We start from the raw sequence: 27,842 nt of genomic DNA, 5'->3' as shown, positions 1-27,842 counted from the left end.
TCTCGTTTGGTTATGAAAATCATAATTTTTTGAAGTGAAGTTAGAGTTGTGTTTGACCACGAATATAAATTAAAATTATTTTTAAAATTTTATGAGAGAAATATAAGTGAAAAAAATGAAAAAAATAAAACTTATTTTCACTTTTTTAAATATAATTTTGAAATTATATTTAAAATTTTTATAGTTAAATATAACTTATTTTTATTAAATTATTTTTTTTAAATAAATAAATAATTTTAATGATCAAACGGCTACTTGGTAATAGGATGAAATGGAGACAAAAGCTTCAACGCTACATAGTTAAGCGGTTCACGTTACGCATTTCAAAATTTCCTTTAATCCTTCCCGACCCCACGTAAAAACTTAATAACTCAAAACTCACCCTAAACTTTTAACATCATACTCTCCCAACTCCCAAATTGATCCAACAACCCAGAAGCGCTTGTTATTTTCATATTTACAAAAATTCACGTTCTAAATCGGAAAACCAACTGGTCGGCGACGAGCAGTGCTGCAAAAATTGCAGTGAAGGTGTGGAATGATGATGGATAGAGAGAAGGAGAGGGAGAGGGAGTTAGAGAGTGCAATGTACACTAACTGTTTGTTAATAGGTTTGGATCCATTGATCATTGGAATTGTAGCGAATAATGGCGCACCTCGTGTTGGATTTTTTCGTCATTCTAACCCTAAATTGGGTGAACAGCTTCTTTACTTTCTTCTTTCTTCTCTTAGAGGTCCTGCTCAATCCGCCAAGGTAAAATTTTAGCTTGCCGCAGACTCACAGAACTCCTTCCTTTCCAAAATAGTTGTCACATTTCGCTTTTCGAAAGTCAAACAGGCTAATTAGATTTAAGTGATTTGATATTTTGAATTTGAAATTTAGATACTCAAAAATTATATGAAAAGCTATGAATTATAGTTTTTGTCATATACATATTTCAATATTATGATAGTATACATCTTAAAATGTTGATCAAAGTTAAATACCGATTGACTATCAAAAGGGAAATTGTGACTAAGTATTTTGGAACGGTGAGAGTATGTTTGATACTCATCTTTTGGTTCTGTTTTTCTCACTGTAGAGATTTTTTCAGGATTTCGATAAGGTCTGGCCAATATTTGATTCAGCGCAGTCTCGTGATTTTCGCAAGGTAAGTCTGCTTTAGCTTACCCATGAGAGAGAATTTTATTGTTTTACAGTTTTGGAGTAAGACGTGCTGAATATATCTGAATGGAGGACTAGTGTGGGATTGTGACATAGTTGATCAAGTTGATTTAAGTTGATTGACTTATGCTTTAGTTTTTATATCCGTTACTCTAAGTAGAAATGTGCTTCTTGAATTTAATTTTTATTTAATTTTATTTTTATTTTTGGTAATTCAGGTTGTGCAAGGAATTATAAGCGAGTTGGAATCGCAAGGTGCACTTCCTAGAAGCAATTCGAGGGTCTCATCTCTTGCTACATGCTGTGGACCAAGGTAGGTTCTTGAAGATAACTAGCAATATTTTTTTTTTTTTTCTAGTTTCAATGAAATGACATTTCGGTTCTGTTTATTTTGAGCTATCATTTGGACCATTTGATTACATTGTGAAGCATCTTTCTCGTAGAGCTGTAATAGCAAGGTAGTTGTCGTCAGTGAAGTGAAGATTCTTTTTGTGGAGACTAATGTTGATTTCACTATCTAATTGATTTTGGAGTAACTAACCCACCCTCAAGACATACAACAAAAGTTAGTATTGTATTTCCGACGTTTTTTTGCGTTCAAAGACATTTTATATTTAAGTGGCACAATTTGGGTAACACCTTTTTTCTTTAGTCACTTAGCACACAATTAAACAGCTCTTTTATTCAAATACCAAGCTGAATGTACCATGATAATTCCTCCCACCCAATTTCCTCTAAGTGAAGAGACAAATCTTTGGAGTTGGACTGCGGCTGTTACTGTTTTCTTGTTCATTGCATCTCTAGTGATGGTGTTTCTGATGAAAGTGGGTGAAATCAAATTATTTCTTGCGTTATTTTACCCAAGACTTTGTCTGGTCACCTTATTGCCAATGCAAAGGGGTTAGGACTTGGTGGAGGTGTCTGTGCAGAAAGTTTCGAGTCAGCACCAAAGTTAGGGAAGTAGCTTTGTTTGTATAGACCTTTGATTCTACAGTTCAATAGTCATCCATTCAGCAATATAGACCTTTGATTGAACCTTTGGTTATCTCCATAATTGCTTTACATCTACTGCAGATTTGTCGAACTTCTGTGGCAACTCTCACTACATGCTTTGAGGGAAGTTCACAGGCGAACATTTGCTGCTGATGTTGCTTCTAACCCCTTACCTGCTTCATTGACGGATGTTGCTTTCTCACATGCAGCCACCTTGCTTCCTGTAACCAAGGTCACATTCTTTTGGCATTATGTCCATTCTTTTGACAAGGGACTTGAAAATCATTGCATTGTTTGTCCACATGACGGGTTGCTGGAACCTTGAAATCTAATGATTCAATGCCTCTGTTGGGTAGTTATTATCTGAAGTTAAGGGTTCAATTTCTGCAATTTCAAGATGCAATGCGTAAATGCATCTTGAATTGTTCACTTTTGAGGGCTTAGTTTTCTTTTCTATGAAGCTATTTCCCATTACTTAACCTAATAATATTCCTTGAAGTAATAGTTTCTCCTTTCCTTGGTACTCCATGATAACGTATTGATTAGATCATCCAATCTTTTATTCTCTTGAGATTTTTTCAATTTTCAGTTCTACACACGTCCTTTTTTTCAGAGGTCTTATACTGATTTACTTAGCTAGACTTTGAGCCTATATGTTGTGTGGAGAGCTTTCATTATTTAAATTATTATTCCAAATTTGGAGACCTGATTGTGACCTTGTTTGTCTGTGTAGGCTAGGATTGCTCTTGAAAGAAGAAGGTTTCTGAAAAATGCAGAATTAGCTGTTCATAGACAGGCTACGTGGTCTAATTTGGCTCATGAGATGACAGCTGAGTTTCGAGGCCTTTGTGCTGAAGATGTAAGACAAATCTTATGAATTTTCTGAGGATTTGGATTGATTTCTGTTCTTATATTCAATATGGTAACTGTTTCCGCAAATACATCTCTGATCCCCTTAATCTCAGGCTTATTTGCAGCAAGAACTTGAAAAACTGCATGATGTTAGAAATAAAGTAAAGTTGGAAGGTGACCTGTGGGATGAGCTTGTATCAAGCTCAAGTCAAAACTCGCGTATGGTCCAAAGAGCTACTCGCTTGTGGGACTGTTTGCTATCTCGCCAGAGTGAGTACAAACAGTTGATGATTATCTTCAGTTATCCATCATTGTAAAATTCCATAAATGCTCAATTAGTATGTTCTACAATATGCTATATACTCCATATTTTGTCTTTGATATGGTAATCCATTCCCCTGCTAAGGAGTCAACACTGCCTTTCTACTTCTCCGGAGGTAGTGGTATGGACTGCGTACATCTTACCCTCTCCAGACCCCACTATGTGGGAATACACTGGGTTTGTTGTTGTTGTTGCTCCCTTGGTGAATGAACCCACAACGTCATGGTTGGAGGTGGATGACCCTTGCCACTAGGCTATTCTTTCTTGTCACAAACCACTAAATATTTGATATTGCTATTAATGTGATCACTAGTTAAGTGGTTCCAAATCAGCCTTCCTTCTTTATGCTCATAAGGTTAACCAACCTAGGGCACGGTGTGCTTGTATACCAGTAGGCTATTACGATGCACCGGAGACCTTCGGCCATAAGACTTTAGGCGCAACGACTCAACTATTATATGACCACTTACGCATTGATACGTGAATATGATGGGATACGACCGTCCGTAATGGCTTTCCATTGGTATGTAGTTGGATCAGTGCTTCGCGTCATCCGTGCTCTTTGGAAACCTTGACTCTTCAATAGATTAGATTCATCTACACTTAAAGAAAAGTGATACTTTCTCTTTTAACGTCTTCCACATCATATTACTTTATGTGCATATGTTGTACAGATCAGCACGAGATTCTTGCTTCTGGCCCAATAGAGGATCTTATAGCTCATCGTGAGCATAGGTAAAGATCACTTTCTGTATGATCTTGGGTTTCCAAAGCTGGACTTACCTTCATATTTTTTTTTCATACTATTTTTGTTCAGATATCGCATATCTGGGTCGGCTTTGCTTGCAGCCATGGATCAAAGTTCTGCAGCTCCACCTCGTGATTTAGTTTCATCACATCCAGATTATGAAGAACTATCTGAAGGATCACCAGCAGATGTAAATAGAGAAATGCATGTGAACAATCCTGATTCTTCTCATACTCAAGCAAATAAAGAGAGATTTTCTCGAGTTGATGAAAGGACTGCTAGAGGCCATCCAACTATTGATATATCTGAAGTGTTGAGGCGCTGGACACATGCCTTGCAAAGAATTCATAAGCAGTCACTTCAATTAGTACGCTATTTTTTATGTTGACTCGAGATTTTAGGTCTTTGAAGAGAGGTTTTGATCCCAAAAAACTCTTTTAAGTTTAAACTAGTTTGATGGAATTAGTCATTCTTATAACTATATGTTTTTGATGGTTCTTAATATCCGGTGTTTCTAGTGGTCCAACAGGGAAAATTACTTCTTAGAATTTTACTGCAGTGTCAGTGCTTTCGCTATGATCAAAGAATGTGTATTGGCATGTGATAGAGTATTATTGCTTATATTTTTTTGACAGAAACTAAGCTGGAGAATCTATATCTAGTGATGTCTTAAGGAAAAATTATCAGCGGTGTGTGTACTTATGAAGCTTTAGCAAACGTGAAGAAGTTATAATACTGGAGGCTTTCTATCTTCTTCAATAATTAGGCATAAGTATGTGAAAACCTGTTCTTTTCCTCACTTTTTCATTTCTTCCTAATAATGCAACAATATCTTTCAGGCAAAAGTAAATGATGGAGAGGGTCCAGAGCTTCTGAGAAGCTCACATGATGGTGGTACGAGCGGTCACGCAGAATCCTTGAGTGCAACACTTGCTGAACATCGGCAGCACCTAGCAAGTATACAGGTTTGTGCAGTCTGTTGAATTTGGTTGCATGTTTGAACTATTTTACATGTTCTCAAGTGGAGTATGGGATATGGTATGCATTGGTCATTGGGTTCTGGTTATTTCCAGCAAGTTTTGTGTATTTGGAGGATCCATATGAAAGTGACTTCATTCATGTCCTACCCGCTGACACTGATGTCGAGACCTCTGAAGATTCTGAGTAACTTAGCATTTGGAAAGTTGATTATCTGAAGAGTGGAAGTGGTATTGATGGAATCTCAGCATTACGTACAAACTACATTAATGTAACTATGATGATAATGTAGTGTTGAAACTGTTCTCCAGGTGCTCATAAATCAACTGAAGGAAGTTGGTCCAGCTATTCAGAATTCAATTTTACAGCTTACGGAAGAAGTTAATAGTGTCTCATCCACTCTTCTCCCCATGGCCGAACATCATGCTAGATCTCATTCACTGGTCCAAGCACAGAGTAGCAGAAGGACGTTGGTAATGTTTTGTGAAGCTTTTCATGGGACTTATTTACCTTCTGGAATACAAAACCAAATTTAAACAATAGGAATTCTACAGGAGAACAGCACTGGTGAGGTAGCTGAGATGACCTCAAAAATGTCATCCATGCATTTTGAAAAGGCATCAGCCAGTTCCCCTGCTTTAAAACTCCCACTTTTGTTTAGTTTAACATCAAATTCTTCCGGAAAAGGTGGGAACATGCAGAAGAGACAGGTCTCAGCTCTAGCCAGCCAAATAGAAAATATGCATGAGAAAAAATCTCCAGATCTGCCAATTTCAATTAATTCAATGGATAATCCTCCACAAGGTTTTATTCTTCCTTCTAAATGCGTGCACTGATTTTCTTCAGTTTGGAATCTCTAAATACATTGCCTGTATTTCTGCAGATGATGACACTAGCTTTGTCCAAAATTTGAAGAGATCTGTCAGAGAAGCTGCACTTTCCTCTCAGTCTTACTATCCGGAATCATCTCAAGATAGCCATTCTGATGATAGCTCCGAGCACTATTTTATACCTGTATCAGGGGTTGGGCTTTCTCATTTTGGTAACAAATCAAACTTATTGAGAAGTAAAAAGCTGCCCACACCTGAAACTGATTCATCTTTTTGTGGGAATCATGCTCCACACAGTCATGTGGGCATCAAGTCAGAGGGACTTCCTCACTTATTAAATGATTCTCTTGATGACTATGATGGCATAGATGGTTTTCTTTCGACCATGGGTTCGAATTCTTCAGTTTCTGATGCTTGCAGGTCATTTTATGATATGGAGGAAGCTGACGATCAAGTATTTTCTCCTCCTTTGCTTATGGATATGTCACTGTTGGCAGATTCGTACGAAGATTTACTTGGTATGTTGATTTAAGCAATTGTTTATTGTTTTGGCAGTCCTATTACCGCTACCCTATCTGAATTCCCTTGCTATATCTCTAATGCTGGTTTTCTTATACTTTAGATCGCACAATTGACACAATTTGAACTTTAAATTAACTCCACTAGGTTTACCTCCCCCCGCCAAACTGGGAGATTTTGAGTTAAGGGTATCATCTGTGGAGCTCAATTGCAGCTTACCTTCCATAAATGTGCCAGTGCTATATTTTTTAAATTCAAAGTACCGATTCCATCACCTGAACTGATAATACTAGATGAATGATTTCTGAAAGCATTTCCCAGTTCTGGATATTGAATGACTTCATTGTTTTTTGTTAAATGCTTCATTCAATCTAAGCCAGCTGAATGATACCTCTAAATCCATCTCGTGGGAGGTTGTCTACATTGTTATCTACTTTCCTTGTCTTGTTCCTTCACCAGACTTCGTCTGTTTAATAGATTAATGAACTTTACTCTTGCAGCACCTTTATCAGAAACTGAAACTGCATTAATGAAGCACTGAGATTAAAGCTCAAATAACCTTGCTGGCTGCTGCTCAGCCTGCAACAGATGTTCAGAACCTTGTACCTCCTATTTTCAGAGGCTTGGAATAACCTCCTAACTTTCACATCTTCCTTTGTTCATTCATTTATGTGTATCCTCTTTATGGCATTTCATCTTATTCCGAGGGGCAGAGGGAACTTGACATCTCAAAATTTCTCAAGTAAATCTGGATTCATAAGAATAGAGCTCTTTTGGAGGAGATCATCAGAACTGTCCCAAATGTGTAATGTACACTCGCCCTGAAGGGAAAAAGTGCTGTGTTGCTGTTGTGAGCTACACTTCCATCTGTTGGCAGTTAAGCTTTGATATGTTCAATACACTGTCGTATTGTAGATAAGTATTTATTATGCCTTTATTTGTTCCAGACAGTAAAGAATTTGTTCAGTTACTTCATGGATGGGAAAAAGTGAGTCTCCATAATGCAGCTGCAAAACCTCGTAGTTCTTCCTGGTTATGCATTAGCAGGCCTGTGTATAAGCTACTCCAGCTTTCTGGTGAAGAATTTAAACTTATATCCTACATTCTTTGGTGTGTTTGTACTTGGAAACTACTTCCACGTCTCTTAGTTTGTAGTTTGTACAACTATAAGTACAAAGTTTTTTATCAGCTTTTGCTGTAGTTATCTTTCTAGTTTCTCCTGTCATTGTCTTCCCTCTGTGAACTTAATCATGATGCACTTGAATCCCTGTAGTATTCCATTTTATCTTTTGATTTCTCGCACTAAGCAGCTGTTTGCAAAAATGATTATATTGTGATGTATGAATTACCTTCCCTTCTAGACATTCTAACACACCTTCAATTGCTCACTTGTTAAAGTTGATTTGGTCGTAGTTACTCATAGTAAGCAGTGGTTAGGTGGTTGCCAATATTTACGTGTTCCACAGTGTGATTGTGATTCCTTCCCGCTTTGCTACTTGGTTAATTTGTACACAGTAATTTCGATCTTTTTTTTTTTTTTTTCGCTGAGCATCTTATGAGGTTTCTCTTTCTGGCTCAAACCCATTTATCCTTTTCACTGAATTTATTTGTCCAATTGCTTTTTATCTAAAGCGAACTTTTGGTTTACTTCCATGAGTTATATATTTGGACATAAATCAGTTGACTTACAGAGCTAGGGTCTGTGAGGACGGTCAGTTGTTTCAGGTAAAATGCACAGTGATTTTTTTTTTTTTTTTTAAAATCAAAGGTCAAGCTGGCCAAATTTTATAAAATAAAAAATCCAGAACCTACATTGATGGAATTTTTTCTGTGGCCGAGTATTCTAGTATTTTTTTTTTTCCCTCTTTAGTAGGTCTCTTTTTTAGCTGATAGATTGATAGATTATATGGTTTTCTACAAGACAACGTGTTCAGTCAAATGGAATTGAGGACTAGGTTGTCTGCTCCTTTGCCTATTGACAGAGACTTAAGGAAAAAGCTTGGGGAATAATAAAAGCAAAATTTACACATCTGGAGGAACAGTTCTAGTGTTATAGGCAAAATTCAATTGACGCAAAATGGTAGGTGAATTTTTCACATCTGTCTAAGGTTTGATGGTTTGAAGAGTAGAGTTATCTTTATCTAGTATTTGTACTGAGCGGTAGTAGTTTTTTAGTGGAATAGTTGAGGTGCAAATAAACTAGCCTGTACACTACTGCCGTCCAAAAAAAAAAAAAAAGCCAAAAAAAAACTGGCAAGTTACAGGAAAATCTTCAAGCGTGAGCTAAGGAACAGTTGGAGCTTTACAATTGGAAAGAGATGGACTGGTGATATGTTATCTTAGTATTGGGAGGATTCGAATTATCTTGATGACTAATTTCTGATCCATAAGTTTGCCATGTTCTGAAGGTAATGTTGCCGTTGGATAACTTGATTATACAGGGAAGTACCACCTCATGTTGCCTCATTTATTTATGAGCAAGGAAGATCTTTATTATCATTGTTTTTTTGTATTATGGGAGAAGATTTGTAAATATTCGTATTCAAGCCTTGGTTGGATCCTTTTCCTCTTTGTGGGGTCAAAAGCACCAACGACACAAATTTTCTCAAAATTTTGAATCATGAAAATGAGATTGATGATTCGACTTTAAAAACCAGATTCAAAATGACCATTATGGAAAAAAGGAAAAAGAAAAGAAGAGAATTAGTAGTGTGTTTTTATGATTAAAATTGAGATGTGAAAAAGAGATTGGCCCAATGAAAGAAGAGAAGTGTTGAAGAGACAAAGTTGCTTTAAGTTAACTAAATTCCAAACCTTATAAACAGGGAAAACAGAAATGGCAAGCAACCGCCCAATGACACGAGAGGGATTTGGACTTGGGGTTGCGTCGTTTTCTTGTGACTCACGAGCTTTTTAACTCAAATGGTTTCTCAGATGATAAATATTTTCATCTCTAGTAAATCGTTTGGGAAAAAAAAAGAACAAATTACATAAGTTGTCTCGTTTAACTGTTTAGCCTATCTCAATTGATGGTTCACCAATGTTGTATCTTTATAAATTTATTCAGATATTCTGACCTGAACGTAAGGGGTGTGTGAAGAGTACCACATTGGTAATAGAAAGGGAATTTGAAATCGTAATGATCTTAAACAATCCGAGCATTTTAAATTAGCTTTCCAGGTTAAGTTAAATCCCATATTCATTTTGGGTTGAACTAACCATTTTGTATAATTTAGAGAACGAACGGAGGGAGTACAGTTTTCTTGTCTAAACCAGGAAAATAGATAACATCTCGTATGCCTACAATCCCTTGCTCCATACTTACAAGCGTGCGTACAACCATTTGATCTTTATGGGTGTGTTTGGCATGAAGAAAAATATTTTCTAGCTAGTAATATTTTCCAATTTTTTCATGTTTGATTGATTTAGGTATTTTGAAAAATGTTTTCTAAACAAATTTATTTTCCTCCAATTTAATGAAAATAACTTTCCTATATAAAGTAAGAAAACATTTCTTAAAACTCTCTTTCAACTTCGATTCGATTCCCAATCTCGTCTCTAACCCTAAACTCAACTCCTGACATAAACTGGAACCCGATCGAGGACCAACTCCTATCCCCCGAATTTGATCCCGACTCCTGACCTGATCTTGGGTCAAGACTTTATCTTGGGTCGAGATTGGGTTTTGGGTTAGGATTAGAGTTTGAATCTTAGGTCGAGCTCGAAAATTGAGTCTTGTTTGAGAGCTCGGTCCAGGATTCAATTTACTAGGATCGACTCAAAAATCAAGGTCAAGGTTAGGTTTCATGACCCAAGATGAGCTAGGGATCAGGGTCAAGGTTAGGTCCCAAGTTAGCATCTGGTCGGGGGTTGGTTGTTATGTTCTGAGTTAGGGTTGTGTCTGGCTGAGGATCATGGTTTAAGTAGAGATTAAGGTAACGGTTGTGTCTCGAGTTGGTGTCGACGTTTGGTCGGAACAAGTATCTTGGTTCGTGTTAAAGGGTGGAGGTCCCGACAGTGGCGTACGCAGATTCTTCGGTAAGCAGTGCTGATATTTATATAACAAAGGATATAAATTTAATTATCACATTAGCTAATATGATATATCCTTGGCTCATTGGTATAATATAGTTTTAAGCTACAAGAAATCTTGGGTTCAATACTACTTAAAAAGATTTTAAGAAAATTTTGCCAGAAAACATAAGTTAATGTTCAAACCCTCAACACCTAAGGAAAACATATTGAGCGTTGCACCATTGCACTAAGAGGAACATGTTATCAAATAATGTCATCTTATTTTGATATGCGGTGTCGGTTGACACTCTACCATAATAAGCGTTCGTTCTGAGTCTTGATTTAGTATCACAATATTTATCCAAATTATATCTAAATATTGTTGAATTAATATTTTTCTTCTTACTAACCAAACACCAAAAATAATTAAGAAAACTATTTATTTTCTAGAAAAACATTTTCCTTCGATCAAACACACCCTAAATTTCATCTTTAACCTTTGCATCCTCCAATTCTCCTTAGACCTTGGTGTCCTTGAGGGTGAAAATGGTCAAATAACAAATAGTATTATGGTGAAACTGAGCTGTGGATTTTGAGGTTGAAATATGTGATAAAAAATAAATCAAATGGACCAAGTACTTATAAAAGCAAGTAAGTACAAAAGAGAAAAAACAAATAAAAATAAAATAAAGAAAAGGAAAGTTGGAGAAAGAGAGAGGAAAAAAAAAAGAATAGGAAAGTTAAGAGACAAAATGGAAAGAGAAAATGGGGAGAACAATAATTCTTGCTAACCAAACACATCATCATTCATCATCATCTGTGAGAAAGAGAAAGAGAGGAACAACAACCAGAGAGCTTGGTTTCCTCAAATCCATCATCCCTTTTTCCTGTCTTCCCTCTCTCTTTCCCTTCTTTTTCAGATTTCAATCACTTACCAACTCTCAAAAATTCAATCCTTTTTTTCCAATCTCCAGTTTTATTTATTTCTTGGCACCACCAAAAAAAACCAACTTAATGTAAGCATTAAAAGCATTAGAATTATATCTTAATGTTTTTTTTTTGTTTATCTGTGTTTTGTGCTAAAGTTGCTATCTTGGACTCTTGCAGGTGATTCTTTGTAAGATATTTCATCTGTTTTTTTTTTTTTTCAAAAAATCATGCCCAGATCTCAACATTATTTGATCTCGATGCATCATCCTGAGTTGTTTGAACCTCAGATAAATGAAAGAATGAAGGTTGGTGAACATTTATCCCTTTTTAGGTTGGTGAACATCTATCCCCTTTTTATTGGTATAAAAGAACATAAAATGGGTTAAATTGTAATATTTGGTGTTTGCATTCTGATGTTTTATCTGTAATGGGTTGATAATTTGCTAAATCTGGATTTGGGTTCATAAAGAATGCACCTTTTTATGTTTTTAATGGGAGTGCCTTGATAGTCTTGAAGAGAAAGATAGTTTTATTCCTTAGAGATAAAAAGAAACTATGAGTTACTGACCTTGGATTTATCAACTCTTTAGACTTATGATAGATTTTTGTTATCTTTGTAATGAGCTGAGATCTCTTCTTTTGTAACTATGCATCTCCTTGATGCCTCTGTGATTTATAAAACACTTACTTCATCAAAAAAAAAAAAAAAAAGAAACTATGAGTTACTTACTCAGTAGATGTTTGGGATTTCTTCATTTTAACTTCCATTATGTTATAATCTTGTTTTCAATTGACGAGGGGATTTTGTTTGGTTATACAGGCGTAACAGTGGTTGTATAAAGCTTTATTTTGGTTTAGGGTGGTGAAGATAAGAATTTTGTGAGGTGCATGATCTCCCAGTGGTTACTACAATTGGTTAAGTAATTGGATTTCTTGATTGATGATTCTTAGAGTTTTGAGTATATTGACCAGCGAGGCATTTAGGTCAACTTGAAGGGGAGTGTTGTTTCAAGGGATGATCAAGCAGATACTCAATAGGCTTCCGCGGAAGCCGTCAAAGACAGGAGAAAATCGTGATGGAGGAACCTCTACATTTCAGTCAAATGCTTCAAATAGTTCAAGAAGCAGTGACGTGTCTAATTCCCGACAAGGGAGTTTGAGTGCTCCATCCCTCTCAGGCGTCGTTGGTTCTTCAGGTCCAGGACTGAACCATGGAAATAGATTTCCACAGGCTATAAATGCTAAGGTAAATGGACATGCAGCAGTTTTCTCGTATGAGGCATTGCCTACTTTGAGGGATGTACCAGCTTCTGAGAAACAAAACTTGTTCATCAAAAAGCTGAACTTGTGTTGTGTCTTGTTTGACTTCTCTGATCCAACTAAAAACTTGAAAGAAAAAGATATCAAACGTCAGACATTGGTGGAGCTAGTTGATTATGTTACTTCTGCAAATGGGAGATTTACAGAAACAGTCATGCAAGAAATAATTAAGATGGTATCCGTAAATTTATTCAGACCTCCTGCCCCCCAGCCTCGTGAAAACAAAGTTTTGGAAGGTTTTGACTTGGAAGAAGACGAACCGTTGATGGACCCTGCGTGGCCTCATTTGCAAATTGTGTATGAGTTCTTTCTCAGGTTTGTGGCATCACCAGAGACAGATGCAAAATTGGCTAAGAGATACATTGATCACTCATTTGTTCTAAGGTTATTAGATCTCTTCGATTCAGAAGATCCAAGAGAAAGAGAGTACTTAAAGACTGTACTTCATCGCATATATGGAAAGTTCATGGTGCACCGCCCATTCATTAGGAAATCAATCAACAATATATTTTATCGGTTTATTTTTGAAACTGAGAAGCATAATGGAATAGCAGAACTGTTAGAAATTTTGGGAAGTATAATCAATGGATTTGCTCTACCACTAAAAGAAGAACACAAATTGTTCCTTGTTCGAGCTCTTATTCCACTTCATAAACCAAAGTGCGTACATATGTATCATCAGCAGTTATCTTACTGTATAACACAATTTGTGGAAAAGGACTGCAAGCTTGCTGATACTGTCATAAGAGGTCTGTTGAAATATTGGCCTATCACAAACAGTTCAAAGGAAGTAATGTTCGTAAGTGAGCTGGAAGAGGTCCTAGAAGCAACTCAGCCTCCAGAGTTTCAGCGCTGTATGGTTCCTATGTTTCGTCGCATCAGTCATTGCTTGAGCAGCTCACACTTTCAGGTTGGTTTTTTGGTTGATTTGACACATTCTTTTTATGTTCATTATTCATTCCTAAAGAATTCATGGGCCACTGGACTGAATCTTGCTATGCTTGGTAAATTTAGCTACCTCATAGAAAGGTCGTAATAAGCTAAAGGTTGCTGAAATTACCAAACAATTATGGCTTATGATCACTGATAATATGTTAGGAAGAATCAAAATGCAGGGGCTGATACGAATTAAATCAAAAAGCATGACGGAAAGCTCACTCTGTAGCATCAGAAGTACAGTTTTGCTTGAAAGAGTGTTCTCTGTAGTTTGAAAATCCAAACTTTGTAACCACTATAACTTGATGTGATCACGTGAATAGATATGGACAAACTGTATATAATTGGAAAAGAATGGGACGAAATGTTCATTTGATCATTATTCAGTATAGTACTTTGCAAATTGAGACAAGCAAATGCTAAAGAACTTAGTCCAAACCAGGCTATTGGATTTTCTTACCCCACACAGACACAAAACTCTGAAGCTGCTAGGACAGGCTTCTAATGGATCAGGTAAATAAATGAGTGCTCTACAATTAAACTGTGATATATCAAAATTAAAGAACATTTTGTCTATGAATATAGAAATTGCCATAATCATGCGTTGGAATTGCTAACTTTGGTTTGAGGAAACTTTCACCAGAGCTCTTGAAATCCTGTATTCTTTATCAGCACTACAACGGTAGCCTCATCTTTCAAGAAAGAATAATATGCATGCAGAAAATTGTGACTGGGAGTAAGAAACAACAGGGAAGAATTTCTTCATGGTCTGTCAAATTTTAGATATTCTTTGAGTAAAATAATGTCTACTTGTTGTCCTCTCAAAAACATAAGCAATAGGGAGTAGCACTTGACATCTCTTCCAAAATTATGGCCTTATGGGTGTGACCCTGCAACCTTTCAAGTACAAAATGGGTCCTGTCCCAACATTAATACCTCTGCAGGCCAGTATAGTTTTCATATGGATCAAATTTATGAGCTCTTGGAAGAACAATTGCGGAGGTAAATGCTTGTATAAGATGACTAAGCATCACATTCTTATGGAGCATAGAAAATGATCAACACTAAACTTGTTCTTGTTCTTGTTGTTATTAGTCTTGTCTGGGGGAATCCTGGAGGGGGACACAGTTCGTAATATCTTAGAAGTAATCTAGTTAAAGCATATCTACTGGAAAATATGGAAAACACCAAACACAATTTAGTCCTTACATCTCTTATAAGACGTTTATGTTGCTCATTATCAACCTAGCTAGGATCTATAGGAGATTCTCTTGCCTATTTAAGCATCTTGCATCCTATTTTCCACTCCTCTTGCCAGAGAGAATAAGGTGTGCTTATCAACCCTTTGTTGTTTCTGTGTTATAACCCAGACAGGATTTGCACGTCTCTTGATCCAGCCACCCAGGGGCGGATGTAGTGTCAGAATTATGAGTTCATTTGAATCCTGTAGCATTAGCTGAGGCCATGTATATGTATTTGACAAATTCAGTAAATATGCCCAAATTATAGATTCTGAACCCAGTAATCCAAATGGCTTGTGGTAGAATTTCGAAATCCAATCCATAAAGTTCAAATCATCGATTTGCCTATCTTGATCAAAATTGATTTCGTTTCTCCTAGAGAAAATCTAACTTGCTGCTTTTATTTTGGCCGAGACTAGAAATGGTATGGTTTCTCTATTGTAACTTTCTGAGATATCTTGATAGAATGTAACTCTCCTGCGAAGTGTAAAGAATGTATTGTGGGCCTAATTAACCCCAAAAGCTAGCTCATGAGGGGAGGATTGCCCAAGTCCATATAAGGAGACCAATTGCCCATCCCTTTTCCGATGTGGGACTCTTAAGACGAAGCAACATTTTGGCTAAGGTTTTATGGCTACTGTGAAATAGTCTGAACATACAATTCAAAACCTTAAGGCAATGAGTGGAGCGGCCCATGGCATTATGAACTACTTTGGAAACCCTTACATAACAGATAACCGGTGAGGGACAAGTGTATGCTCTGACACTCTCGCATGTGTAACCATGTTCAAGGGTTTACACGTGGACTAAAAACATGAATTTCTTGAAGAGTGGACCTGATGTATTAGAGAGATTAGGCCCAACGGTATGAGTGTGGACTTGCAGTAGGAGACATTAGGCTCAATAGGATGAAGTGAGCCCGGAGATGAGAGAGAGAGATCGAGAGAGAGAGAGAGAGTAGGTTTAACAGTCTAAGGAGTGGGTGTGGAGCAAAGTTAGTGGCTCGATGAAATGAAATGAATTGAGAGAGAGAAGTCCAAAGCAGATTGATGATGATATGAGTTGAAAAGAAAAGACCAGAGCAATACCCTAGGTAGAAACAAGACGGTTGCGATTCTTGAAATGTGCTTATTTAAGCTTGCTGATATCACTAGATCTGAGCATCAAACTCAAAACCGTAACACTATTAGTGGAGTGACCCAGGACGCTATAGATGCTTCTGGAAATGCTTACTCGACCAATAAGGGGCAAATATACGCTGTTAACATTCATGATTATAATAAAACCAATGATAAATGGACATATAATGTAGTGTGGTCATTTGGTTGAATGAAATAAAATGGATCCATTTGGTGATACATCTGCAAGCTTCTTTTTTCTACCCCCTCTCCCCATCTGACAAATTGTTTTTCATTTTCACTCTGTTCAAGTCTTGCATTGGCAGGTGGCCGAGAGGGCTTTGTTCCTGTGGAACAATGATCATGTTGAGAACTTAATCAAACAAAATCGCAACGTTATATTACCAATAATCTTTCCTGCCTTGGAAAAGAATGCTAGAGGCCACTGGAATCAGGCAGTACAAAGCTTGACATTGAATGTCCGCAAAATCTTCTCTGATGTTGATCCTGAGCTCTTTGAAGAATGCTTGCAAAAATTTGAAGAATATCATGCTCATGAAGAAGAGAACAAGACAAAACGTGAAATGACTTGGAAACGGCTAGAGGAGATTGCAGCAATGAAAGCTGCTAGCAATGAGCCAGTGCTAGTTTCTCCGAGGATAACTCCTCATTCATCCACTGGCTAGAGACTGGTATATGTGTCGCTGTTAGTTCAACCTTGGTGAGCCGACCTCTATGCTAATCGAGGATGGGAATTGTGTCAAAGGAGGTGGAATCATCATATTGAGTCACGTCTCCTAGTTTGTTCATATTGTGATACTTCCCTACAAGTTGCTTCTCAGGTCTCTCAGTGAACAGATTGGATACCTTTTTGGATTCAGATGCAATGACTGTACATATGGAATTGCGTGACAGTGCTTCAAGGTTTTTATATTCTGCAAGTGCAGGCATAGCTGGAGTTAATTTGGTATTCTTTTTGTTGAATTTACAAGTGATGAGATTGAAAGAACATCATTCTTCAGGTAGCTTTAAGATTATTTTGCATGCAGTTTTCCTTCTAGTCTGTATTATCACATGTGTATCTTTTGGCATTTGCTGCTTGGCATGAGATGTTTCTGTAGATAATCTTCAGGACTTCCAAATTAACACAGTAAAGGCACAATGTTGAATGACAGTATTCTTTTGAACATTGCTGGTGATTGAACTGTGGTAATTGAATTTTCATTTCCACCGGTAATAGGCAACCCTTGGGAAATTTAGCCAAGTATAAGGACCTTTATAATTTTGAATTATGCAACGGGGATATTGCTGTTTAGGTTGTACGTGGAATTAGTTGAGATAGGCACACTACGGTTATTAAAAAAGTTGTGCTAGTAAAAAACTGGACTTGTTTTACAAAATTTTGTTATCTGCCTGATGAAATTTGAGCCGAGGTTTATCGGAGACCACCTCTGTACCTCACAAAGGTTGGTAAAGTCCGTGTATGTTTAATTCTCTTCATATCCCATTGATGAGATTAGGTTGGGTGTATAGTTGTTATCTGATGACAGTTACATTTGACTATTTCTCAACTTGAAAATACCAGCAGAAGTTCAAAAAAACCCTAAAACTACTGTTGCAGCTGTAGTTCACTCATGATTGCAACTGATATTAATAAAGGACAATTGGAATTTAAATTTTCTTTTATACGCAGAACTTCTTCGGTAAAAACTTACACGCATCCGATGTATATTCCAAACTAATGTTCTTTATCATGGTTATGTAATTAAATTAAGTAAAATACATATTGATTAATCATGGTTAAGTAACACGAACTTTAAATTCAAATACATGACATGCATGTATTGACTTGGTGTATACACCGGGTGTATGTAAGTTTTACCCGAACTTCTTGCAAGAAGCGTATTTTTATAAGGTTTCGTCTTTAAAAGAAAACAAATGAGTTCTCAGGATCGACGGTATGATATTTTTTTCAATTTTTCCATGTATGATTTTCTATGTTTGGTTGGTCAAAATGTCTTTTTTTTTTTTTCTAATATTTTCCTTCTCAAAATTATAAGAGAATGACATACATGATGAAATTATGAAAAATAAATTTCATAAATGACATTCAATGCTCATTATCTCTCCACCCGCAACACTCCTTAGGATCCAATTGTTATGACTAATTCTTTGGTCACGTGACCCGACTGGTTCAGCATTATGCAAGTCTTGCACTTCCAAAATTACACATGAAAATGGACTTCATGGCACGACATAATTACTCAAGCATTGGAGAATTCTAGCTTGGCTAGCCTACGAAGTAGTTAGGGAGATTGTAATCAGTGTTTTAAAAAGACAGTTTAGGACAGGGCACTGGCAAAATGCCTCAAGGCATAGGTGTAGGGCTTAATTCTGTAAGGCTTACTCGTCCGACTATACGTCCTAAGTACGACTAACGCCTAATGTTTGAGGCTTGCGTAACATATCTTAGACAAATTATGTGTTGAATTTCTTAATTAACATTATTTATCCTTATAATTCTCTAACAAATGAATGATGCTTTTTTTATCTATAGAAATAAGAAGTTTGAAAATAACTGAAATGACAAGTCATAGTATTAAATATATATAAATAACATAAATACCAACCATTTTGGAAGTAATTACACTTTCTTTCACTTTTTTAATTACTTTACTCTCTCCCTATTAATATACATAACATAGCCAACATATACATAGCATTCTGTGTATATGTTGGGATTTTTGTAATATGTTTAGGGAGTTACGATTTTTTGTAATATTGAAAACATAAGTTGTGTATTTGTGTAATTTTTAGATTAAATATTTACTATTTGAAAGCACAACAACAACAACATACCAGTGTATTCCTACCAAGTGGTTCTGGGGAGGGTAAAATGTACACATTTCATACCATTACCTCTGATGAAGTAGAGAGGTTGTTCCCGATAGACTCTCGGCTTAGGACAAAAGATAGTATAAGAAACAAAAAATATAAAAATAAACAACAAAATGGGATAACACACCGCTAGATAATAAAAGAAACAAGACACCGACAGAGTAATATTATAAAGTATAAACTATCTATTCAAGATCAGAACATCATCAACACATTACGAACAAGAAACTACAGGCATAGACACAAACAAAAAACTCCTCCCTACTATTACATATGCACTCGTACCCGCTATTACTAACACACTGTGATAGTGAATTTCATTTAAAATTTCTTTTAAAAATACTTAATTAGCTAAATTTATATCTACACTTATCATTGGTCGTCATATTATTGTCATGTCTCAAAATTATCATATTTTATCATTGTCACGCGTCTTAAAATAATCACTATTTGAAAGTCAATTATTATGTTTTATCATCTTAAAATTATTGTAAGGGTACTAAAAAAGTTTATTGATTATTTTCTTTAAAGGATGTAAATTGCATAGCACAATAGTGATATATTTTACAAAAATGTGATTTTTTTTATTTGAAGATTAAGACGTTAGAGTTGATTTACATCTCATGGTAGCTATTATACTCTTTTTCTTATTTATATTTTAATATAAAATTATATTAAAAGTTCTATTTTCTATGAGTTTCAACTTTCAAGATACTGGTTGTAATTTGCATGTATTGAGGACTAAAATCATTAATTTTATAGAGTCAGGTCAAATGTATTAAAGGTAATACATGGACTAAAACTAGAGTTAACCTAAACTACAAGGACAAAACGTGAAAAAAAAAACAGAGAAAAAACTAGCCGTTGCATTGGAAATACTTACCGTTAATGCCAGAAGCCTACATCCATTTTGTCTCGTACAAATTTGAGCAATCTCAATACAGAATGGTGAATGAAGAGTTGACGAAGAACCCCGATAACCCAAAAGCAGTCAATGGAGAAAAACGTGAGGCTTTGTTCAGCCCAAGATTCAAATCAGTGGCTGCAAAGGCGGGTTGGGACGAAGAAGCGCTTCTAATGGCTTGTCATGTTGTCGAACAAACTCCTGATCGCGGGCATAAACAAAAGAAACTCCCTGTTATGCAGCATTTTGTGACTCCGCCTACAAATTCCAGAAGGTAATTTTGCTGTCAAATTCAACGTTATTTGATTAAATTCTGGGCATTTCTTTTATTTGGGTGATTGAAAATGCTCCAATTTTGTAATCTTTACAGGAAACGAAGGGCTCAGAGGACGAGCCCAGCCTCCATTCGTGTTGCTGTTATTGATCTTGATGATGGTGATGATGACGCTGCAAAACAAGGTTTCGTTTTCTCAGATCTGAATTCTAGGAAGTTTCGAGTAGTGAATATGTACAACTACTAGTCTACTACTACTTTGCTTCAGTCCTATATTAGTAGGTCGCTTTCTTGAAAGACAGGGACAAACTGATAGGGCGAATTCTTAATATCCATTTTGTTCAATTTTGGTAACGTTGCATTGTGAGCCTCTACATTTCGAGGGGTATATGTGAATCGAAAGTATTATGAGAGGTGCATATTTGAATCAAAAGTAAAACGAGATATATATTTAAACTATTTTTGATAGTTCATGGATATATTGGCCATTTTCCGTATAAAAAATGACCAACTCTTAATCTCAACATACAAGTGACAAAACTATTTTCACTTTAAGTAGAAACTGAGAAATAGAAACCAGGGCCGAAATCCACCGAGTAAATCTTAATCTCAACATGTTACAAGACTAAACTTAATTTTCGTTTCGCTTTTCAGCAGAAACTGAGAAAAAGAAGCTAGAGCAAAAGTGCACTGGAAAAGGAGATAAGGAACGAGTTGACACATCAAAAAACCCGGGCTCTTGTGTTTCCTCTTCTGATTCGGCCATTCAGTGCATCGATAAACTTCGTGAAGAACTTTCTTGTGCTGTAAGAGAGTCTGAGTGTCCATTCTTGGATCCTGATGCTTTTTGTTGACATTTCCATTTTCATCTTATAGTTGTTCAATTGTATTTGCACAGATCTGTTTGGATATTTGTTTTGAACCAAGTACCACTCTTTGTGGACACAGGTACAATCTAATTGATATCTACATCAACTCAGATTCATACTATTTATGTCTAATCTTATTTGTCCCAATTATGTTGTAGTTTCTGTAGAAAGTGTTTGCAGTCTGCAGCCGACAAATGTGGGATGCGATGCCCCAAGTGTAGACAAGTCATCAGGTAGTCATCAGTTTTGATTTGTTTCTTTCCCCAAGTGTAGACAGGTCCGTTTTAATTTGTTTGTCTTCTCTTTTTAGTCCGTTTAAATAGATAAGAATGTCTCTTTTTGTTTTTGACAACTCTTTAAATCTAACTTTTAAGACCATAAAATTAGAATACATTTTGGTACAATCCTACATACATGTCTTTAGTTTAAGATCACAAGATTCATGAGTCTTTTTTACTTTCTTAAACTCTGTACAAATCAAAACGAGACAAGCATACTGAAACAAAGGTAGCATAATGTTAGCATTTTCGAACACTTTTACAAAGTCTGGAGGGGGAAGATTTTATTTATTAAACAAGAAAATAATGTGTGACTTTTTGCAGCAATGGAAGATCTTGCATTGTAAACACAGTTCTTTGGAATTCAATTCAACTTCTATTTCCCAAACAAGTAGAGGCAAGAAAAGCAGTTGGAGCTTTAAATAATAGAGAAGCTCAGCATCAAAGTCCAGCAAGAATTGCTAATCATACTAATATTTCAAGATGCAGAACCGATTCCGGATCCGGGAATCCACAACAAAGGAACTCTCATTCTATGAGAAGTCAAAATGTGAGGCATTCTGGGATGTCAAGCAGAAACGGAGACATTATTAGCTTAAGAAGGACACAGAGAAAATTACCACCAAGCCAGGTGGCATTGCGACTGCAGAGAGAGGAGTATACAGAGACGTTTAGGACAAGGCGCTCTGATGAGCAGTACAGGAATGCTCTTGCTCTAGCTAGAGCGAATTTGAGGGCCATGGCATCAACAGCCATTAACAATATTCGTGTTAGAGGCCGAGGAACATAAATTTAGATTACCTAAATGTGGAGCCACTAAGCAAATAGAGAAAACTAACCAAAATATAATGCAGGATGCCATTTTTGTTTTACTTTTTAATTAGATTTCAATCAATATGTTGATGACACACACAAGTATTATCTGACTACATTATGCACAAATGAAATTAGATCCTAACATCTAAAGGAAAAAAACTTTGTGCAAATAACTAGTAAATTATACAAGAAACCTAGATAAACTGGAGAATTATAAGAGTACTTGAAAAACAGTAACATGTGAGAATACAATAGAGAGTAAACTAGCAATTAGATATCTTGCTAACTTCTGAGTTACTTTTTTTTTTTTCCACTCTCATATGAGAGAGTTGACATCCTATGAAAAGGAGCCAACATGCTTTCAACATAAGCAATTTAGTATTGAAAAGCAAAGATGCCTGCCTATGTCCTAACCGGCTTGAAGTTGATTTAAAAGTGGTTAAACTTGTAAGAATATAGGAACCTTGGCTATGGCTGAAATATGGACTTGAAATAGGCTATCTGTGCTCTTTGCCCAACAACTTTTCAGCCCTTTTTATTCACAAATTCTCCGATATTTGAGGTGATCTTTAAATTTTTGCGCTTTTAGTACTTTTAAGAAATGATAGGAAGGTGTGGAGAACGCGGATTAGGGCAGAGAGTTAGGGGGTGGGAGCGCAGCGGTAGTAATAGGGGAGTTTCTGGTTCGTAGTGTTGTTACTGTAGTTTTTGGGCTAGTGATGTTGGCTTTTTTGCATCCCGTATTAGTTTATATGCACTTATCTTTTGTGTTTGTTATACTGTTAGTTTGTTTTGTGTTGTACCATACTAGTTTATATGCGTTTACTTTTTGTATTTGTTATATTGTTATTGGTCTTAAGCCGAAGGTCTATCGGAAACAGCCTCTCTACTTTTCTTCAGGTAGTTGTATGTTCTGCGTACATTCTACCCTCTCCAGACCCCACTAGGTGGGAATATACTGGGTATGTTGTTGTTGTTGTGTATACTCTACCCTCCCCAGACCTCACTAGGTGGGAATACACTGGGTATGTTGTTATTGCTGTAGTACTTTTAAGAAAAAAGTAGGTGGATGAAAATATTCTTGATACTGAGATAACAAACAACTTTTTCATGGTGAATAAATTTATATTTTCATCATGATATCTCCAAGTTATGTCGTAATGTATAATTTTCATATTAAAATACTTTAGAAACCGAAGTCGTGTGAGTTATTACTTCACATGCTTTTCCCTTGAAAAAATAAGAGTATTCTTCCACATATTTTTATTAACTAGTATAGGATAAGTGTGTTGTACGTGTGTCAAGTATTTTTGAGCACATTGCACATGTCTATTCATGTCAATCTATAAAAATCGTATTTGTTTCCTTTTATTTATTACAAGATTTTTGAACTTAAATAAATATACAATAATTCTCTTTCTAACAATATTAAATATAATTAGTTTCAGATTGGCGTATGAAATAAATTTCGATCGAGGTTATACTTACAAATATAAAAGGATGACTTGTTGTTCATGATCAATAAACCCAATGTAATAGGAAAAGAAATCTGAAACTCAAAAACCACAAAGTTATATTGGAGATTCGATAACAGATTTTACTTACAAACATGAAAAAATGTTTTGTTATTCTTGATCAATAATATCAATGTAATAGAAAATGAAATCTGAAACCTAAAAATTAAACCAAGATTACGTTAGACATTCAATAAAAAAAGCTACTTACGAACATAAGAAAATAATTTCTTGCTTTTGTTTTCTTTTCTCACGTTTATGTTTTCCTTTATCAATTGACAGTTGCTTTCCTTTTTAAAGCAAAAGAATATGATTATCTAATACTTGAATAATTGTTATCTCTCGTTGTCGTCGTATTCTTTCAAATCAATTAGTATAATTCTTTCATGGTACACCTAAACTTTGACTTGTCCTAAGTACCCCTGAACTTGTTGTTTTAGTAAGTCGCGAAACCCTTTTTTGTTGACTGTTCAATGCGTACACGTACACGTAGAAAAAGTGTTGATGTGGTTGTCCATGTGGATAAATACCATCCACTTTCCTTATATTTATCATATATTAAAAAATAACTCTTCTACCCTTAGTTATTCGATTTCTCTCTGAAAAAAATTATATTTTTCAGCTTTCCTCTACTCCAAAATAGTGAAAGGTTGAATTTTCATCAATCAAGTAAGCTATTATCTAAAAATTTATATTTTTTGGTGTGTGTTAAAAATATGAAATTATTTTTTTCCGGATAGTGTTTCATAGTAGTTTCCGATTAGTGTTTTGATTAGGATTTTGAGGAGACTCACATGCACAAATATGTTTCTTATTATAATTAATGGGGGTGTACAAAAATCAAACCGATAAAAATGTTATTGATTTATTGTTACAGGGTTAACAAGTTTTTAATGATTTTATAAAAAAAAATTATTGAATCATTAATTCGATTTTGATATTTTTATTGAGTAAACTGATAACCCAATAAGTTTATGCTAAATTATTATTTACACCCCATATATATATATATATATATTACACCCAATAAGTAGGATTTTGGTTGCGACTAAGATTCAGTTTCTTTTCATGTTAGTTACTACTTTTTCTATTTTTTATTTTATGAGTATTTTCTTATTGGTTAAATCAAAAATCAAATCATTAGGGTCTAAAAGTCGATAATCAATATAACTACATTCTCTTTATTATAAGTATATGTCTTAATTTCTTTAGTATTTATTTTGTTATTATTTTTTAAAATATCTGCTTCGATATTTAGTACATTTTTTTAGTTACAATAACTCATAAGATATGTAAATTAAGATTACAAAATTGAAAAAGTTTCATAGGAATGGAAACTGAAGTTTTAGATTGGATTAATAAACGGATGAATTTTTTTTTAGATTAATAAACCGAATTTTTACAAAATTAATAAACGGATGAAATTTTTATTTCATAAACTAATTAATAAATTGGAGTTTTAAAAAATTAATAAATGGATGAAATTTTTTTTAGATTGAAAGTAACAGAGGAAGAGGGATAATAAATAGGGAGAGGGACAATTAAATTTTTTGAAAAAATTAAAGAAAAATAATTTTTTTTTTATTTTTTAATCATGAAAAATGCTGATTTTGCCTAAAAAATACTCCATCACGCGTGTGTTGGAGTGTGACTACAAATATTTTGCCACATCAGCGAAAAAGGGCCACGCAACTTACTAAAACAACAAGTTCAGGGAGGTACTTAGGACAAATCAAAGTTCAGGTGTACCATAAATAAAACTCGACAAGTTCAGGGGATAATAGATACTTCTCTCTATTTAAAATTATCACAAAAAAATGAGGGGGGATAACCACACTTATAAACATGACATAAACCATATTTATCCTCCCATAATATAACATAACAATGGAAATTACATATATTATATCCATCTCTATCAACTACAATATAATATCATTAATTTTTTAGAGTTATAATAAGGTGAAAGACTAAGTACGAAAAGTAGGTAACAAAAAAAATGAACACACAGCCTAATAATATTTAATTTTTTTAATATAGAGTATATTCTATCATTACAACTCATGGTAAATTAGGATTCCATTTACCAACGTGACCTACCGCTAATGATTTGAGTTACTTCAATAGGTCTAGTGAAAAATACTTTACTATTACAATGATTATATTAACAAAAAACTATCAGCTAACTACTAACTAAAATAACCACAAAAGTAAGTTATAACTATGAAGCTTAACAGTACTAATAAAAGTAAAAGGCTAATAGAATCAAGTCAAAGGACATCAACAGAAATGCCTTTGCCAGTGGGACAATAAGCCAAATTACAATATTGTCCACCAGTTTCACTCCAAGAGAAGTTAACATTTCAAAAACTAAAGCACAAAAAATAACCACTCCCGTTAAAGACACTCCAACTTTAGTGTTGTTGATAGGGCATAATTGTGCCTCTGCTTTTTTATTCCTCGTTCTTCTGTTCCTAATAATTGTAGGAATATCATGATAATGCTTGCCTTCATATGGTTTTATGACAACCATCAGCTGAATCCCTCTCAATTTGCTTGTGGATATTTCATCCAGGATATGTGCATCGGTAGTAACTCCTTGGATGCTGAGACCCCTTTACCAGGTATCTTGAACATTGAGTCCTCTTTACTATCTTTTGGTCCGAGAGCATTCAGTAGCCTTAACTTTTTTCTGGTCATATTTTCTCCATTTATAACCATTGCTGTCTTGCTTATTGATAACAACAACGAATGTCTTGTTCTCAGATTGAGAAATCTTCAATAGCCAAACGCCTACAGTGTCTTTTCTCAGATTGAGAAATCATCAGCAGCCAAACGCCTACCAAGCCTTGACAACTCTTTATCATTTTCTTTCTTAATTCACTCAAAATTTTCTATGAGAACCAAAAACATAAATAAAAGAAATTAAACTCAAAACTTACATCTTCATAAGAAAACACCAGTGCTTTGCTCATACTAATCTGTATGTCGTCTTCCAATCTTTCAAAATTCTGCACATAAAAGTTACATAAATGTCTATCCTACACCTTATTAGTCACTTGTATTAGATCACGTAACTATAAACCTCTCATGCACATCTCTTCTCTATCAACTGATCTTACAAATACTAAAATGAACTGTTTGTGAAAGTCTTAATTTGGTATCAATAATTTCGCTACTCCAGAAAAAGAAAACGTTGCAATAATTTGGTACCTAATCAATATATGCAGAGGAATAATTTAGTTTCGGTAAAATATAAATTGGAGGAATAGAAGTGCCTCAACAAAAATTGTCATAATTTGATTGCTAGAACACCAGATGGACTTGTCACCATATCTGTCCAAAATCTAGAGAAAACAACAATAATAATATACCCAATATAGTTTCACAAGTAAGGTCTGACAAGCCTTCTAGTAAGGCATGAAAAAGGAGAGAATAATTAGGATGGTCACATAATTGTCATATTGGCATCACTGAATGTGGGGACTCGACAACTCTTCTTTGTCAAAAACTAGAATCAGCTTCGACTTTGGAGCAAGAGATTCATGAAGGAACTTTTGGAAGGGAACCTGCTGCAGAATTACCGAGAAATCTAAAACCATGTTACTGGTTTTCCGGACATATGCATAGCAAATTTGCTGCTTCAGTTAAGCATGATTGTGATAAGTATGGTCGTTGCATGAAGTTTTCATCCCTTGACAAGTGCATCTCCGGTAGAAAGTTTTTGCAGGTATTGAAATAGTCCGGACCAGGACCTCATGAACTTCCACTTGATGAAGAATAGTTGGCTATCACGAGAAAGTATAATGTTGTCTTTCCCTTGACAATGAAGAGCGCGAAATATAGTAATATTGTACATCTTGACATAGAATAATGCCATCAGTTTGTAAGAAATAAGTTGCAGAGAAGAGGACTCAAGGCGCCATTAGAATTTGTTCAGACTTCACCATGCTACAATCCTAATTCTCAACCTGTTGCTAAAAGTGTCTTCCATGGTTCCTATAAGAACCCTCAGACATAACCGCTTTGAGAGTTTTTGAAAACTCAAGTATTTTCTTGATAAAATGCCAGAACGAAGGGATCTTGCTGTACGTCTAGCCTCATTTGTTTTAGGATGTTCCTACAGTGAAGATATACCCTTAGATGATGTAGATGATACGAGGATTTCTAAGAGGTCGATACAGAAGATGCTTAAGAAGAATTAATCTTAAGGTTACTTGAGATTGCTTGCTTATTTGGCTTTAAAGGTCGATGACTATGCCCACCAAAAGAGACCAAATTTGATCAATCTATATATCGTTGTCAGTGCTTCTCGGTCATAAT

The 27,842-nt window shown here is 35.3% G+C and overlaps 4 protein-coding genes across 12 annotated transcripts; all 4 read left to right on the top strand.

Moving 5' to 3' along the window:
• The first annotated feature begins 311 nt into the window (after nucleotides 1-311).
• Nucleotides 312-7,713, top strand: LOC107858836 (AUGMIN subunit 6). 2 transcript variants are annotated; one of them, XM_016703635.2, is made up of 13 exons: nucleotides 312-754; nucleotides 1,095-1,151; nucleotides 1,384-1,478; nucleotides 2,240-2,390; nucleotides 2,892-3,017; nucleotides 3,124-3,280; nucleotides 4,007-4,067; nucleotides 4,150-4,447; nucleotides 4,920-5,045; nucleotides 5,370-5,531; nucleotides 5,613-5,862; nucleotides 5,942-6,406; nucleotides 6,908-7,713. In XM_016703635.2, exons 1-13 carry the CDS (start codon nucleotides 539-541, stop codon nucleotides 6,946-6,948), a joined length of 2,205 nt encoding a protein of 734 aa, XP_016559121.1. In that variant the 5' UTR covers nucleotides 312-538; the 3' UTR covers nucleotides 6,949-7,713. The 2 variants fall into 2 exon arrangements, with proteins under 2 accessions (XP_016559121.1, XP_016559120.1); XM_016703634.2 differs by having other exon boundaries at nucleotides 344-754; nucleotides 1,083-1,151.
• Nucleotides 7,714-11,054: 3,341 nt separating this feature from the next.
• On the top strand, nucleotides 11,055-17,153 carry LOC107858834 (serine/threonine protein phosphatase 2A 57 kDa regulatory subunit B' theta isoform). 7 transcript variants are annotated; one of them, XM_016703633.2, is made up of 5 exons: nucleotides 11,100-11,437; nucleotides 11,529-11,656; nucleotides 12,172-13,581; nucleotides 14,050-14,120; nucleotides 16,293-16,345. In XM_016703633.2, exons 3-4 carry the CDS (start codon nucleotides 12,367-12,369, stop codon nucleotides 14,110-14,112), a joined length of 1,278 nt encoding a protein of 425 aa, XP_016559119.1. In that variant the 5' UTR covers nucleotides 11,100-11,437; nucleotides 11,529-11,656; nucleotides 12,172-12,366; the 3' UTR covers nucleotides 14,113-14,120; nucleotides 16,293-16,345. The 7 variants fall into 7 exon arrangements, with proteins under 7 accessions (XP_016559114.1, XP_016559118.1, XP_016559119.1 ...); XM_016703628.2 differs by lacking the exon at nucleotides 14,050-14,120 and having other exon boundaries at nucleotides 11,055-11,437; nucleotides 16,293-17,153; XM_016703632.2 differs by lacking the exon at nucleotides 14,050-14,120 and having other exon boundaries at nucleotides 11,097-11,437; nucleotides 16,279-17,153.
• A 2,543-nt stretch (nucleotides 17,154-19,696) lies between these two features.
• On the top strand, nucleotides 19,697-22,099 carry LOC107861054 (putative E3 ubiquitin-protein ligase RING1a). 2 transcript variants are annotated; one of them, XM_016706452.2, is made up of 6 exons: nucleotides 19,697-20,042; nucleotides 20,139-20,227; nucleotides 20,697-20,848; nucleotides 20,941-20,990; nucleotides 21,070-21,144; nucleotides 21,514-22,099. In XM_016706452.2, the coding sequence occupies exons 1-6, from the start codon at nucleotides 19,753-19,755 to the stop codon at nucleotides 21,977-21,979; spliced, it is 1,122 nt and encodes a 373-aa protein (XP_016561938.2). In that variant the 5' UTR covers nucleotides 19,697-19,752; the 3' UTR covers nucleotides 21,980-22,099. The 2 variants fall into 2 exon arrangements, with proteins under 2 accessions (XP_016561938.2, XP_016561939.2); XM_016706453.2 differs by having other exon boundaries at nucleotides 19,702-20,042; nucleotides 20,700-20,848.
• Nucleotides 22,100-26,013: 3,914 nt separating this feature from the next.
• On the top strand, nucleotides 26,014-27,724 carry LOC124896221 (lariat debranching enzyme-like). Its single transcript, XM_047407752.1, has 4 exons — nucleotides 26,014-26,143; nucleotides 27,035-27,249; nucleotides 27,403-27,514; nucleotides 27,591-27,724. Exons 1-4 carry the CDS (start codon nucleotides 26,014-26,016, stop codon nucleotides 27,722-27,724), a joined length of 591 nt encoding a protein of 196 aa, XP_047263708.1.
• The last annotated feature ends 118 nt before the right edge of the window (nucleotides 27,725-27,842 follow it).

Source organism: Capsicum annuum, chromosome 2 (assembly GCF_002878395.1).
Source record: "Capsicum annuum cultivar UCD-10X-F1 chromosome 2, UCD10Xv1.1, whole genome shotgun sequence".
Classification (NCBI taxonomy): domain Eukaryota; kingdom Viridiplantae; phylum Streptophyta; class Magnoliopsida; order Solanales; family Solanaceae; genus Capsicum; species Capsicum annuum.
Note: the sequence above shows the minus strand (reverse complement) of the source record. Positions and strands in the feature narration are given on the sequence as shown.

Coding starts and splice junctions, on each gene's coding strand:
- LOC124896221 (XM_047407752.1), top strand. CDS start 26,014: ATGATAATGCTTGCCTTCATATGGTTTTATGACAACCATCAGCTGAAT. Junction 27,250..27,402: donor CCGGTAGAAAGTTTTTGCAG/GTATTGAAATAG, acceptor TAATGCCATCAG/TTTGTAAGAAATAAGTTGCA. Junction 27,515..27,590: donor TGCTAAAAGTGTCTTCCATG/GTTCCTATAAGA, acceptor ATAAAATGCCAG/AACGAAGGGATCTTGCTGTA.
- LOC107861054 (XM_016706452.2), top strand. CDS start 19,753: ATGCCAGAAGCCTACATCCATTTTGTCTCGTACAAATTTGAGCAATCT. Junction 20,991..21,069: donor ACCACTCTTTGTGGACACAG/GTACAATCTAAT, acceptor ATTATGTTGTAG/TTTCTGTAGAAAGTGTTTGC. Junction 21,145..21,513: donor AAGTGTAGACAAGTCATCAG/GTAGTCATCAGT, acceptor GACTTTTTGCAG/CAATGGAAGATCTTGCATTG.
- LOC107858836 (XM_016703634.2), top strand. CDS start 539: ATGATGATGGATAGAGAGAAGGAGAGGGAGAGGGAGTTAGAGAGTGCA. Junction 3,018..3,123: donor GAGGCCTTTGTGCTGAAGAT/GTAAGACAAATC, acceptor CCTTAATCTCAG/GCTTATTTGCAGCAAGAACT. Junction 3,281..4,006: donor CTGTTTGCTATCTCGCCAGA/GTGAGTACAAAC, acceptor TATGTTGTACAG/ATCAGCACGAGATTCTTGCT.
- LOC107858834 (XM_016703628.2), top strand. CDS start 12,367: ATGATCAAGCAGATACTCAATAGGCTTCCGCGGAAGCCGTCAAAGACA. Junction 13,582..16,292: donor TGAGCAGCTCACACTTTCAG/GTTGGTTTTTTG, acceptor TTGCATTGGCAG/GTGGCCGAGAGGGCTTTGTT.